Genomic DNA, 14,172 nt, shown 5'->3' on the forward strand with positions numbered 1-14,172 from the left:
AGAGGATTGTTTCTTGTGAACTCTGTCATGGGCTGCTTCACATGATTACATAGATCTCCCTGAGCAGACAGAGGGGACCTTACACCATCTCCTCATGGGGGTGCAAGGCAAGGTTCTGGATGAGCATATGGGACTGAAATATTGTTGCGGTCATTTTTGGAAAATATAGTCTGCCATAACAAAGAATGAAAAACCACTAGGAATCAAGGCAGCCACTCTCCATAGCTTGTGTGAGTGTGTGTGTGTGTGTGTGTGTGTGTGTGTGTGTGTGTGTGTGTGTCTTACGCTAGCTGTCCCTTTCCTTCCCTCTCATTCCCTGGTCACAAGGCTTTTTGCCTCTGCTTCATTAACTGTGCTCATGGCCACATCTCAGCTTCTAAGCTTATGGGTCTCAGTTCTTCCTGCCTTCCCAGAATCTCCTCAAAAGTCAGGTCCTCAAGTGACCTCCCAAAAATGTAGCACTAGCTCACTCTGTTCCAGCTCCAGCTCAGATAATTCTTTAAGTCAGGGAAGAAAAACAATGTACATTTGTGTTTGGTTTCAATGCATTAGAGACACAATTGCTCAGCCATTGCTATAGATTGCCAGACTCCAAGCCACACAGCCTCTTGTGCCAAACAAATGCTGTTAGATCCTACACCAGAAAACTATGTTGAAAATGAGGAAAGCTCAGTCCTGTATTTACAGACTAAAACATCCAAAAGTCACCAGTCTTTAGAGCTGCTTGGCATGTGTATGACCAGATGTGGCCTTGGTCCCTGGATGGACTTCACACTGCAAATGAAGCCACTTGCTCCACTGCTGCTTAAGCCAGGCTCATCTTTCAGAAGATGCGATTTAGTGACAAATCCTACCAATCTGCCATTATGGGTGTCTCAAGTTTAAAAGTCAGTAGTTGAAGGAATTAATGGCAAATCAGGAAGTTGCTGTCGATGTAAAATGTCAAAGCATACTGACATTTTCTGGATACTTATTTTGTGCTCAGCCCTTTGTTACACAGTTGCCCCACATTGTTTTGTTTGCTTCTCAGTTCAACCCAAGGTGATGGATATTATTATAATTCCTATTCTATAGATGAGGCAGCCGAGCTTCAGGGAAGTTAACCCACTTGCCACAATCACTCTGCTAGCACACTAAGCCACAGTAGTTAACTTACAAGTACTTTTATGTTTTTGCCCAATTTTAAATAGTATTTTAAAAAGGAATGTACTGGCTCTGAAAACTGTAAAGTCCAAACTTCAGGGATTTCCTTCCCAACACAGTCATCAAAAGTTTGATTTGTCCTTACTTCTCCTGCCTGCCTCATTCCATAGGCACTCCCTCGTTAGGGGGCAAAATGGCTGCAGCAGCACCATCCACACATCACATGTCCAAGAAAAACAGAAAAGCATCTTTCCCAATATCCTCTAGCAAACTCCTTCTCCTGGCTCAGTGGCCAGAACTGGACTTCCCACCAACCCACAACTGTGATCAGAGCATACAGTGCCTGTGGTGTGCCCCTTAGAGGCAGTAGTGTCCCCAACTTTCCAAAATTAAGGACTGTAGGGGGGGTAAAAACCAGGTGTGCTTCCAAGGGTAGAGGTGTGACTGCTGGAAAGGAGTCATCACAACTAGAATGTTGTGGAGCAATGATTTGAATCCAGACCTGTCTGTTCATTCAAATAGTATTTATTGAGCCCTTGATATGGGTCAGGTACAATTTTAGATGATGGAGAGACAAACTTGAAAGGTTCCTGCCCTCCCACCCTCCTACTGTTGGCTATGCTTCCTCTCAGGATTAAAACCTTGGGTTTTTACAAGACCTTGGAGCTGGACAAATGTTCTTCTAACCAGCTTTTCTAAGTTTTAAGTGGGTCTATGACTCCAGGCTTATCACTTGTCTCTCAGCCTCCTCATCTATAACATCTATAACATCGGGAATAATGATACCTTTGCCAAAGTTTGAGAATAAAATTGTGGACCCTGAGAAGGAATATATCTGCCCAGAAAGGCTCCTCATGGGCTCAAATTCATAACGAGTCTGGCAGCCATTGCTGGTAGAGGCCCACATGCTGCATTTTAGGAAAAAGCCACAGACCAGGCTGCCAAGACTCCAACACTGTGTTCCTGACATCTGAGGCAACCCTTACAAAAAAGTTTCTGGAATCATATTTCAACGAATGAGCTGAGACCTGCCTTATTCAATCAGAACTGTGCAGCTATACTCTCATTTGCATCTTTACCAACCAGAGTGGCTCCATAATGACAAACCAAAACACACAATTCCAATCAGTCAGGAAAGTGCTATGCGGAGCAATTAAGCTGTGCAAATTTGGGTTCTTTATTTGCATAGAAATGGACAAATCAGAGACCATAGGGGTAACTTTCTCTATAAAAGCAGGCCTCCCCTTTGTGTGTGGGGAAGGAAGGTAAGGAAAGCAAACTTTATGTTTCCACTGGAGGCTTTGTTTCCTGGGTTTGCAAACTGTTCACCTAAATAAAGTCTCTCTTTTTACTGACCCCAGAATGAGGGCTCCTGTTGGCATTGGATTGGTGGCAGGAAACTTTAGTGACAAAACAAAAACAAAAACGGCTTACATGGGAAATATGAGGAAACAAAGCAGAACAATATCCAACCTAGTGGACCTTTAGTAAGTCAACTCTTATTTTCATTCCATCGACTTGGATTTTTGTACATTACATCCTAATTTCACTGCCTCAAGCTCTATAAAGACATTTTAGTGTGAATACTGCTCCATAGATGCTAGTTTCCTCTCTCTATGCAGCCTCCAACTTAATTTTTTCTAATCTAAATTTGTTGCCGATTTAAGTGAGGGGTTGCCTATATTAAAGAGCCCGCACAGTTTCTAAATCTGTCCTGAAATCTGAAAGCAAGGGTTCTCTTAGGAATGCAAGCAAAGGTATGCCATAAGGAGCTAAGGTATGAGATGAATGCACACTCTAAAGATGTGGCAACACCAGCAAACCTCACCAGGCCCAGAGGGCTTCCACAGATTTGCAAGGAATTAGTCAGTATCTCAGATTTGTGGACAGACCTGAGAATTTTGAGTTAAAGAAACCTGATTTTAAAATTTATGCTGTAAGCTTCCCAAGTTTCCCAAGTCACAAGCTAACTGGTTCCATTCTATTGAACCTGTTGTTTTAAACAAAAATTCGTTAAAAAAAAAAAAAAAAAAAGGCGGGGTTCCGGATAGGCCAAAATGTAGCTACTTGCAGGGCTGGAGAACAGAAGGTCTCACAATACCAACCAAGGTCTGAGCCAGAGCGGGAGTCAGGCAGTTTTTCTAGACGTTCAATTCAATGGGCACGAGAAGGTGTCTCTATTCAGCATACTTTTATCACTTCAAGCCTTACCCACACCCTCAACTCTTTCACTTTTAATTGAGTTTCCCACTTAACATAAATTGGTTTTCCTCTATGTATACTTTAGGATCAGCTCAGGTACTTGATCAGGTACAGTTCAAGAGAAGCTCTGCTGGCTTCCATCACCTCAGTGGAGTAATATTCCTGATGCCCTGGCAAAATATCCTGCCTCCCCAAATGCTACGCTACCTCTGACTGAAAGCCTTAGTTGGGTCACTGTCTGGTCACTGCCGCTCCTGGTTTCCCGTGATCTCATCAAGTCGTTAAGTTTCCCTAGTCTTTTAACTGGAATCACTCCAACTACCGGTGAATGGGGAACATGGGGAAGAGACCTCAGCGCGCCCCGCACATACCCCATCCTTTTCCTAAGCGACCTCCTTCAGCAGGAGAGCGGATCCATTCCCAGCTCCTGATACGCAACTTTGAGGTTTCATCCAATCAGGGAGCTCCCCTAGCCAGCTGGTCCAGATTCTATGATCCGGTTAGACCAATGAAAATTCCCTCGCGCGTTTGCAGTGGTCTTCTGGGAAAGCGCCTCTCCCGGAAGTCGCACATCCTTCCGCGACTCACCTGGCCGGAGCTAGCCTTCCGGTGCGCCGTCTCACTGGTTGGCACAGCTGCTTGTCACGGAAGGGATTGAGTAGGCGGGGCCGGGGCGCCCGCGTCTGCGCAGAGCACGGCCGGCCGCGCGCGGGAACCCGCGGAGGGCGGAGTCAGGTCCCAAGGCTCAGAGGTGCTGGCGACCGGGCGGAGCCTCTCGGGCGGAGGAGGAGGGAAAAGGAGGAGGGGCGGAGGGCCGCTCTCCCCGGCTCCCTCTGAGGCGAGCAGCGAAGGAGCGCGGAGCTCCGGCAGGCCCGCCCCGCGACCTTCAGGGGCTGGCCCTCCGTGGAACCGCGGCCGGGACTGGGGTGCCGTACTGAGGACGCCGTGACCCCCGCTAACCGAGGCTGCCACGGCCCGCACTGACCCACACGGCCTCCCGGCTGACCTAAGTCGCCGCTCTCGGTGACCCGAGGTCGCCCCATTGACCCAGGTCTTCACCGCCGCGGGTAGGTGACTCCTCCGCGTTACAGTCAAGATCACGGGGTAGGCCAAGGTACTCACAAGACATTTCCCAGGTGTGTCCTCCACGCCTTCCTTCCATTGTCAGGATTAAGCCGGGTTTTGTCCTTGTCCACGTGGCGGCGTTGCAGTTCAGTGTCAAGCTTTGGCCTCTGCGAAACGCTGGGCAGTAAATTCGCTTGGCGATTGAGTTCATGCACTGAAGCAGGTCTCAGAAGATGGCTGGGGGAGACCTTGCTTTACGTGTTTGCTTAAAAGCCACTCGCCACCAGAAATGAGGCCTGTTAACATCTTCTCTGGTCCCGCTCCGAAGACTGGACGGTGGCGATCTTAAAAGACAGCGGGCTTCACGGCTCCTGTTATTCCACCTCTTTTCACAGTCTCATTATTTTCCCTGACTTGATGGATACGGGCTGGCCGTAAATTCTGTAGGTGACTGAAACACAAGAGGTGGAGGTGGTCCTTTTATTGGGCATGGGTGCGGGGTAGGTTGTTAAACTGTGTGTGGAAAGACTGCTTTGGCAGAACCGGAAAACGTGGATCAGGAACTGAGGTGGAGAAGAAGGACGTTTCCTAGATTGAATTGAGATGGTAGAGGGACTGAAATATATCAGGGTGAGGAATGCTGTGGACCTTAGGTGGTTGGGAATTCCAGCAAGAGAGAAATGTGGGGCCTGAAAGGAAATTTTCAAATTAGCAGTTCTGGAATTGTGTTGTTATAGACTTGATTTCAAAGTGCAGTGACTTAAAAAATAAGCAAGTAAAAGGACAACATAGTCTTGACAACATTTTTAAGGGCCACACACATTCCTATAAATGATAAATAAGGAGTGTACTCACTGTCAAGCCCTTGATCCAGACCTAAGTTTCAATTTCTTATTAGTAAAGTTGTTATTATAGTAATATTCTCTCGTCCATTTGTGGTGACCATTAAATGAGTTAATGCATGTAAAGCACTTAGCAAATACCAACTCTGGTTGAGCCTTGATCTTAGGTCCATGGAGGGAGTGAAAAAACTAGCGTCTGCATCTGGCCCTGAAACTGCTCATTTCTAGGACCAAGCTCCCTCCCAGCTCCTTGCTGTTCTTTACAGGAGGCAGAGACTGCCACCTTTCTCAGCCCTTAAGAGTACTGACTCCTTCCCAATCCTGTGTAGAGTCTTTTATGTATTTCATAAGCTTTTCTTCTTTCTTTTTAAGTTCAGGTCTGCAAAATGAAAAAATTATTCAGTATTTAATTTTGTAAATTTAAACGTATCCATAATTTTAGGAATGTCTTCTAGGATATGTTTAGTGAGATATTTCAATTATGCAAAAAAGAACAAGAACCATAACGGTTTTACCATACCCTGAAAATAAGAATAAGAATAATATCTTTGTATGCTTTTGGACTCTTTTTTTTTTTTAAGGAAATGTGACATTTCAGCTAATTGAAATTCTTTTTTACCATCTCATAGAATTTCTTCAGTTTTAACTTGTCTTTCCGCTTACCTGGTAGGTATTTGTGCTCACAGATGCTAGGTGTTCTCCATTCTCGTTTCAAGTCAGCCACCAGATTTGCTTCTTATAGCTTATTATGAGGATTATGGCCACCATGTTGGTTCTATCCTTGCGGCATTTGTTCTCTTACCCTCTGAAGAAACCTGCCCCCCTTTTTTTTTTTTTGGCCATTCCATTCTTCATTGGATGAACTCATGGTAGGCTTTCCCAGACCATGACCAGCTAACTAGCAAATGCCATCTGATTGACCTTTATGGGGCACTATTCCCTTCAAAATGGTCCACTGTCTTTATCCTGGATAAACTGGTTTATCACTTCTCTAGGGACAGTCACACCTATTCTGTGCTTTCAGGAAAAAGTAGCCTTCCATAGTCAAATGTACTATATTTTATAAAAATGAGATGTTAAAATTCATAGTAATAGCTATCATTTTCTGAACATGTAGGTATCAGGCCTTCTAATTAAACATTTGGTATATATTGTCTTATTTAATTCTGACATTACAACAGTGGAAATATTCCCATTAAAATAAGCAAACTGAGGCTTAGTAAGATTAGGTGTTAGCAGCAGTTTGAGCCTAGAGTCATCTCTCTACAGCATGTAATTATTTTGCCAGCATCAGTAAAAGGATTGTTTCATTGTCAGGGTAGAACGAAGTTTGACATTCACATGGGTTCTCTTCCACCTTCCTGCCCCACAGCCCCAGCTCCCTTAGGTGCAAGAAGCACCTTGGCGGAGGCCTCCTTCAACAGAGCTGGAAATGGCATCAGTGGACTTCAAGACCTATGTGGATCAGGCCTGCAGGGCTGCTGAGGAGTTTGTCAATGTCTACTACACCACCATGGATAAGCGACGGCGTCTGCTGTCCCGCCTCTACATGGGCACAGCCACCCTGGTGTGGAATGGAAATGCTGTCTCAGGACAAGAGTCCTTGAGTGAGTTTTTTGAAATGTTGCCTTCCAGTGAATTCCAGATCAATGTAGTAGACTGCCAGCCTGTTCATGATGAAGCCACCCCAAGCCAGACCACAGTCCTTGTTGTGATCTGTGGAACAGTGAAGTTTGAAGGCAACAAACAACGGGACTTTAACCAGAACTTCCTCTTGACTGCCCAGGCCTCACCCAGCAACACGGTGTGGAAGATAGCAAGTGACTGCTTTCGGTTCCAGGACTGGGGCAGCTAATAGGGCAGGAAGGACCTCTCCTTCAGCCCCAGCTCTGGAGGGAAACTCAGACCTCAAAAAATGGGGAAACAAGTCCTTTCTATTGTTGCAGCTATACTTCCCAGGCTGAACTCCGCCTTTGCTCAAGTCCAGGGACCCCCTTTCTGCGTGTATACTGTTTGTCACAGTACCTTTTCAAAGTAGTAAAATTTTCTATTTTTCTACTTGCCTTGTAGAGACCCTGGTTCTGGAAATTCTGACAAATAAAACAATAGTACAAATGTTATTTCTTTCCCTTTGCCTGATGTGTTTGACTAAGTTCTAAAGAGAAGGAGGGTAAAAGGCAGTAAGATTAGTAGAAGACCCCTGCAGAGGTATGTGGTCCAGGGCTAAGTACCTGCCCTGGGCGCAGGTGTGCAAACAGCTGTACTAGAGCCAGGCTTCATAGGTGTCTCCACACTGGAGTTCCTTGGCACGCTTTGAAATTACCTTTGGTGAGGCCACAACTCCTAGACCAACTATACCTGAATATCAGGCTAGGCCTGGGCATTGGCATTTTCCAGAAGCACCCTAGGCGTTTTATAGTTCACTTTAGAATACATCAAAATCACCTAATGGAGGTGACTGAGCCCTACCTTAGAACCTTAGCTGAGAGTTAAATGAATGAGAATAGTGAAATACTCAAAAGCTAATAACTGCTTTTAAGTGAAACAGCTATATTAACTACTCTCTTATAAAGCAAGTGAAGAACTTTTTTAAGAGGAAGAAGTACTAAAGTTGGGGCAAGGGAGGCATCAGAATTAGCTGGTTTTTTTGACTCAAGACCAATTGTAATTGCATTTCTCCAATGTGAAAAAAGAATAGAAAACAAAGTTTGCTTTATCATTTGGACCAATAGGTGAGATCCCATGGCCATGTGGCTTCCCCAGTTAAAATTTCTTTTGACAAGTGTGCTAGTTTTGGAATGGGGTTGTGGTTTAAGATTCAGAAAGGGAGAATTTGAGAAGGAACAGTATACTGATGTGTATGGTGGCAGGGATGACAATTTCTTCTTAATATTCTTCCCCTTCTCTAGTTACTGAAGCCCAGTGTTTCATGGGACTAAGTATGTACCTGAAAGAGGACATTCCAGCTCAGTTCATAGCTAGGTTTGATAAATGATCAAGTCCCAGCCTATGACCTAGAAACAGAAGGGCTGGGCTTTTAGAATCTTGCTTCAAAAGGCCCTTCTTCCTTCCTCTGTCCTACTGCTTGGAAAGCAGCTATGATGGCTGGACCACTGGCTCTGGCTCAGTCTTGGGCAGTGAGGACAGCTCAGCTAAACCCTTGAGGTAGATTTGCCTTGAGCTGGAAGGAGCCTGGGTCTCTGGCTGCCATGTGAAACCACCAAAATAGACCCAGTTTGCCTACCCTTAGACTTCTTAAATGAGAGAAGTAAATCCTATCTTCAATCTTTTATTGGTTCAGGGCTCATGTTACCTACTGTAGCAAAACCTATTCCCAAGAGAGGTTTGCAACAGGGGCAGACATTGAGTGCTGTAAGGGAATGGCTCTGCCATGACACTCTGAGGAACCAAAGTAGGCCCAGGTGTATTCCTTGCTCTCGAGGGGTTTGTCATCTAATCAGGAGGCAAGATGTCGAAATAGTAAAAATTCAGTTTCGAAGTCACATGTAAAGAATAGTCCAACCGGTCATAGATGTGTGCATAGTAAGCCAAGACAAGCAGTTCAGCTGAGATGCTATTAAAATACATATGAGATACAAGAGTGAGGTTCCAAACCAAGATGTAGAATTATCTGAGACTGTGGAGCATTGTCCCTCAGGGAGGAGAGTGGGGTGGGGTGGAAGAATTAGTGCAGAGATTGACTTGGAATGAGATGCAGGACTTCAAATTCCAAAGGCCCCTCCTTAAGGTGTCAGGTGGAATGCTACCTTTGTTACCTCAGGCCTAGATAGAGGGCACAAGTCCCATCAGGCCCTCAGAGAGCTTGACATGAACTCCAGGATCCCAAATCACATTGGCCTGAGAAGCTTCAAGACAACAGCTGTTGTCTCCATTGAACAACAGGTTTGAGAAAAAGTACAGGTAGAATTCTGAAGAATGCTAAGGTAGGCCTCTAATGGCCTCCCAGTTTTCATTCTCCTGTCCTTCAGGAACAGGGAAAATGGGTTTTTGGTTGAGAAAGCACTCAGATGAAAGACCAGACCTCCCTAGATGACCCAGTTAGGGCAAGTGAGGTGTATGAGGACAGGTTGTGGGATAGTTTAGGGAATTCTTAACAGATTGGGGCAGCCAACTTTTCTTTCCTCTCCCTCTTTCTTTCCTCCTTCCCGACCGTTCTCTATCTTGCTGTTTGGAAAGGGGGTGTGAAGGTTGATGTTCTAGAAGCTCTAGGGGGCTATAAGACCCAATCCAGGCACATGAAAAGGATGAAGGAATGGAAATCAGGCCCTGGGGTACCGGTCAACCTCATGGAGCCCCCCACTAGCTTTGAATGCCCCCCATCTAGCTTCTCAGGGAAGCAAGAACTACACTTCCATCTTACTGAAGCCACTGTTTGGGGCCTTTTTATTCACAATCATCAGTGACAACCTGGAGAAGAAAGTGCAACAAAGGACAAGACATTTCTTTACTACATAAGAACTCTTACAAATTAGTTTTTTAAAAAGGAAGAAATAACAAGTAAAGAATTAGACAAATCACAAGAGAATTAGCTAAGGTCTGCAATGGACACTGGTAGTGTCCCCACATCTATCCCCTCCCCATTGTGTAGCAGCCACCTAAGTGGTGGCAGGTGGTCACCCCCTGCCCCCATCAGACTAACAACAGCCAGGAAACCCCCAACTCCTTGCCAGGATGGGACCTGGGGGTACCAGTGTCCATCGTTTCATAAGAAGGTGGGGAGAGTGGGGGGTGGAGTGTTTTGGGCAGAGATTTCCTAGGAGAAAACTTCCTCCCTGTTCTAAGACCCTTCTTCTCTCCCCCCGACAGGGAAGAATGGTGAGATGCCATCTCCCTTGTTTCTAGCACAAACAGAAAGGGCTTTTGACAGGACTTGCTGAGCTTGGCAGAAACAGGCTAAAAAATCTGAGACCCCACTGGACACAGCCTGAAGGGATGTCAAGCCCAGGGCCACCTGGGACAGCTGGGCTAGGGCGGGTGCTGCTGCCATGTTGGGAAGGACCTCACTCTAACAAAGAGCCAAGAGGCCCGAACCCTGGGAACTGGATGGAGAGCCTGCAGGACTAAGGGACAGGGTAGGAAGAGGGACAGTAATGGCTGCTTTGGGGTAAGCTTGTCCTCAGGAGCAACCCTGGGTTACTTTCCTGCCCTGAGATGGGCCTGAGCAGGAATCCCACCCAGGGGATGTTTCAGGTGTTGGGTGATTAGGCCCCTGGGAGAGGCCAAGAGGAAGGTGGAGGTGGTCCTCAGTGTTCCTCAGAGTCACTAGGGAAGCAAGAGGCCCACAGGATAGGGAGTACGTTTCCCAAGGCCAGAAGACCCCAGCAATTTTGGAGGCCTCAGAAAATCCACTCAAGTGCCCTAGGATAGAAAAAAATCCTAAGTTCAGAGAGAGCAAACTCCTCTTACCAGAGTACTCACCTCCCATCTGAGGGGTGATGGAGGTCGGTGCAGAGGGGTGCCTCTGCCTTTTGCAAGATGGTGGCTGGCACAGCTGAGAAAGGGACAAGGTACAAGGCCTCCTGTGAACGCTTGAGGCTTTGCAGGGAATTTAAGTGAATATGGGACTGTTTCATCCAAGATTGAGTACAAGGCGTCATCAAGGTGATGGGGAAAGTGCTCCCACTGAAGGGGGCACATCATCCCACAGCTCAGTCAGGTATCATTTGCTCTGTGGATCTCAGCTGGGTGCATGGACCACCCCAGTTTGCCCAACTGAGGGGGCTCCTGGACGTGAACAGGAGGGGAGTGGGGCAGGCCGTTAGTGCTGGGACCAGGGAGTACATCAGGCTGTCCAGTGAAGCTCTCAACAGTGGACATGTCCCACCAGCCATGTGGGACTCCTGAGCACTTGACATGTGGCTGTGTGATCAAGGAACTAGGTTCTTAAATTTTATTTTAACTAATTTAAATCTGAATTGCCACGTGTGGTTAGTTCCTACTGTATTGGTACATACCAAAAGCCAAATTGCTGGTCCTGAGATAGGCAGCTGGGAAACTGGGAAATGTCATGTCACCACCTTGGGGGCCTGAGTGTTCAGAGGGAACTGCAAGTTCCTTCTTAGCTGGACTGTCTCAGAACGAGATGGGGTTCCACAGTCCCTGCTGGGCACAGAACATGAAATGCAAACACCCTGCTACTGTCTCCTAAGGAGAGAATTTCTCCTGTCCTCATGGATCCACTGAAGCAAGGCTGGAAAGACCTTGTTCCTTGACTTCTCAAGAACATCAAGAGCCTTACCTGCTTCCTCCTTGAGGTGAGGCATAAGATGGGCTTGAAACTACTCTGGAAAAAGCTGCTTAATGTAAATGTAGATGTAATTTAGGTCTAGCTATGAAGACATCTGGCTGAGCTACCCTTGGTTAAAGCCAAGGCCACACCCCCTGCCAATGTTCTGGCACCACCTTGCTAAGTCTGTACAATTACTATTTAGTTGTCATCTCCCAGTTCAGCAAGGAAGGTGAGCCAGATAATCACTGACGAGCATGAAAGTGTATAAGGGGACCTTATTCCCATAACATGCTGTCTTGTAACAGGATCAAGTGGAGCAGAAAAGATAAAGCTTTGGCCTGAATCTCCTGCTTAAGGCTGAAGATGAGCTATTTAATTTTCTAAGGATGATGTGCATGTGTGTGAGTGTGCATGCATGTGTTTGCAGAACTTCTGTGCATGCGGGCTCCGTCAAAACAACTCAGCCCCTCCCATCCCCCACAGGTGTCTCTCCCCTCAAACACCCCTCCAACCACCCCTATGCCCAAACACACAAAGCTGGCAACATTTTGATTGCATTTTTATTTTTCAGATTTTCAGAACTTGGGCTTTTTATAGCGCAAGGAAAAAAATAGATCGGTAAAGGGAACTAAACATAACTTAAGTAGAAAAGCTGTTGGTATTCATGTTGTGAACCTCAGTACAGCATAGGTCCACAGCAGCCCCACCCACCACAAAGAAACATGGCCTCCATATTAGAGACCACAGGGAGGGCCTTCTGATGCCTACCACCCCCTCAATCTGGAGCAACTCTATGAAACCGCCTATCCATGTGGTCAGACTATGGAGCAATTTCAAAATGTCTGGTAGGAGTTGTGTTATGGGCGGACCTCAAACTTCACTGTCCCATAGACCACAACGAGGACCCTCATCTGGCCATCTATTTCTGGGTGCTTCACAGGCTGGCAGTGGACCGTGCTGACATGGAATGAGTTGGAAATCTGTAAGTTGAAAAACTCACCCAGCACCTTCTGCCTGGAACACAGGGCTTCCATCCTGGATCAGGGTGGCCTCCTCCACCTTAGGCAGGGACAACTACACCGGCTTATTCATGCCGGTGTATTACATTGACAAGCTCAGTGACCGCCTTGCACACTGGCTTGTGGCATTTCTTGAAATACAGTGAGGAGATCACAATCTTAGGCACTGGACAAGGCAGCCTCAGAAAAGCTTCCTTCTTGAGACATCAGAAGCAACAAGCCTGGAAGGACCACAAGGTGGTAGTCTTCAAAGCCTGGTCTCTATTTCCAGATGCACTCTAGATACCTTCTAGAGCAGTGCTTCTCTGGTCTATTACTTGGGCACTTGCTAAGGATGTAGGTTCTTGGGCCCTACCACCAACCATACAAACTATGCATGATGGTTCTGATGCTCACTAAGGCTAGAAGACCACTGATTTAGTGGAATATGCCTCCTTTTCTCTTACTGGTAAACTATGATCTGTCATAGAAGTGTGAAGTTTAAAAAATGAGCATCACAGAGACATGAACTGGGCTCAAATTTTAGCTGCTGCTCAGTATCTGCCATCCTCAGTTTCCTCACCTGAACAAGGGATAGTATTCATACCTGGCATAAATGAAAGTGGAGGCTCTTAGGATAGAGACTGCTACACGGATCATGGTCAACAAAAGTGACCAGGATGAGTGTGCACCCGATGGGCTTGGAACAGACAACATTAAGAAGTTTCTTGATTTCCTGGCTTTTCCTAAATATCTAACCTGAGTTAAAATGGTCCACCAGTGCCCCCTCAGCTTTGCTCACTGTTCATTTCACAACCCACCCCCCATTTCACTTCTACCACAATGCTCCAAGCCACTCTTCCCTTAACCTCCTCCCCTCCCGAGGCCCAACTCCTGTCCCTCCCACCTCTGCCCAGTCAGGGTCTCACCACTCCTCCCTCAGACCACTCGCCACTTCCCTCTGCTCCCCTTGCCCACCCCACTGCTCTGTCACTGTGCCCTTCTTTAACCCATTTCCCAAGAATACTCGCCAGCAGCACTTGGGGCTGCAGCAGTTACCCTGAGATAACTCCCGGATTATAATCCTCACCTTACCCCTGAAATTTGCCACGTACTATCTCACTTTTATTATTATTTTCATATTGCTCTAGTATATTGATAGTCTTTGAAAACAAATGATGTCATTCTATTTATAGCATTCTGTTTTTAGTAGTGGTATTTCCACTTACAAAACATATAATTCTTGATTGCTGAAAATGTCGAATCCTAGATAGAAAATGTAGCATTCCTATGTGAGATATTAAATTAACACTGGAAGCAGCAGCAGAGCTGCACTTTTTTTTTTGTTTCTAAGCAAAAAGTTAAACTAAAACCAGACTGCTCTGTCACAGTTTTTCAACTGCAGTTATTACCGTAGAGCCAACCTGCCTCTGTCACCTGGAAATAACCGTGAGCAGGAGAGGGTGAAATACAGAGAAAGTGGAATACCTTCCCTTCCCTTCCCTCTCCTCTCCTGTTCACCATAAAGTGTGTGGATTTGGGCCAGGAAAAAAAAAAAAAAACCCACACAAGGATTAACATCACTCTTCAGCACAGTTAATTTTTTAAACTTCAGTATTAGAATAATTTAAAATTTACAAGTAGTTGCAAAAATTAGATAAATAGTAACCTC

At 46.0% G+C, this 14,172-nt stretch overlaps 1 protein-coding gene across 3 annotated transcripts; it reads left to right on the forward strand.

The window, feature by feature from the left end:
* The first annotated feature begins 4,111 nt into the window (after positions 1–4,111).
* Positions 4,112–7,372, forward strand: NXT1 (nuclear transport factor 2 like export factor 1). Of its 3 annotated transcripts, none has more exons than XM_016121974.2 (2): positions 4,112–4,481; positions 6,625–7,372. In XM_016121974.2, the coding sequence occupies exon 2, from the start codon at positions 6,685–6,687 to the stop codon at positions 7,105–7,107; it is 423 nt and encodes a 140-aa protein (XP_015977460.1). In that variant the 5' UTR covers positions 4,112–4,481; positions 6,625–6,684; the 3' UTR covers positions 7,108–7,372. The 3 variants fall into 3 exon arrangements, with proteins under 3 accessions (XP_015977460.1, XP_015977459.1, XP_015977461.1); XM_016121973.2 differs by having other exon boundaries at positions 4,114–4,412; XM_016121975.2 differs by having other exon boundaries at positions 4,435–4,459.
* The last annotated feature ends 6,800 nt before the right edge of the window (positions 7,373–14,172 follow it).

The sequence above is a fragment of the Rousettus aegyptiacus genome, unplaced genomic scaffold (genome assembly GCF_014176215.1).
Source record: "Rousettus aegyptiacus isolate mRouAeg1 unplaced genomic scaffold, mRouAeg1.p scaffold_m13_p_12, whole genome shotgun sequence".
Lineage (NCBI taxonomy): Eukaryota > Metazoa > Chordata > Mammalia > Chiroptera > Pteropodidae > Rousettus > Rousettus aegyptiacus.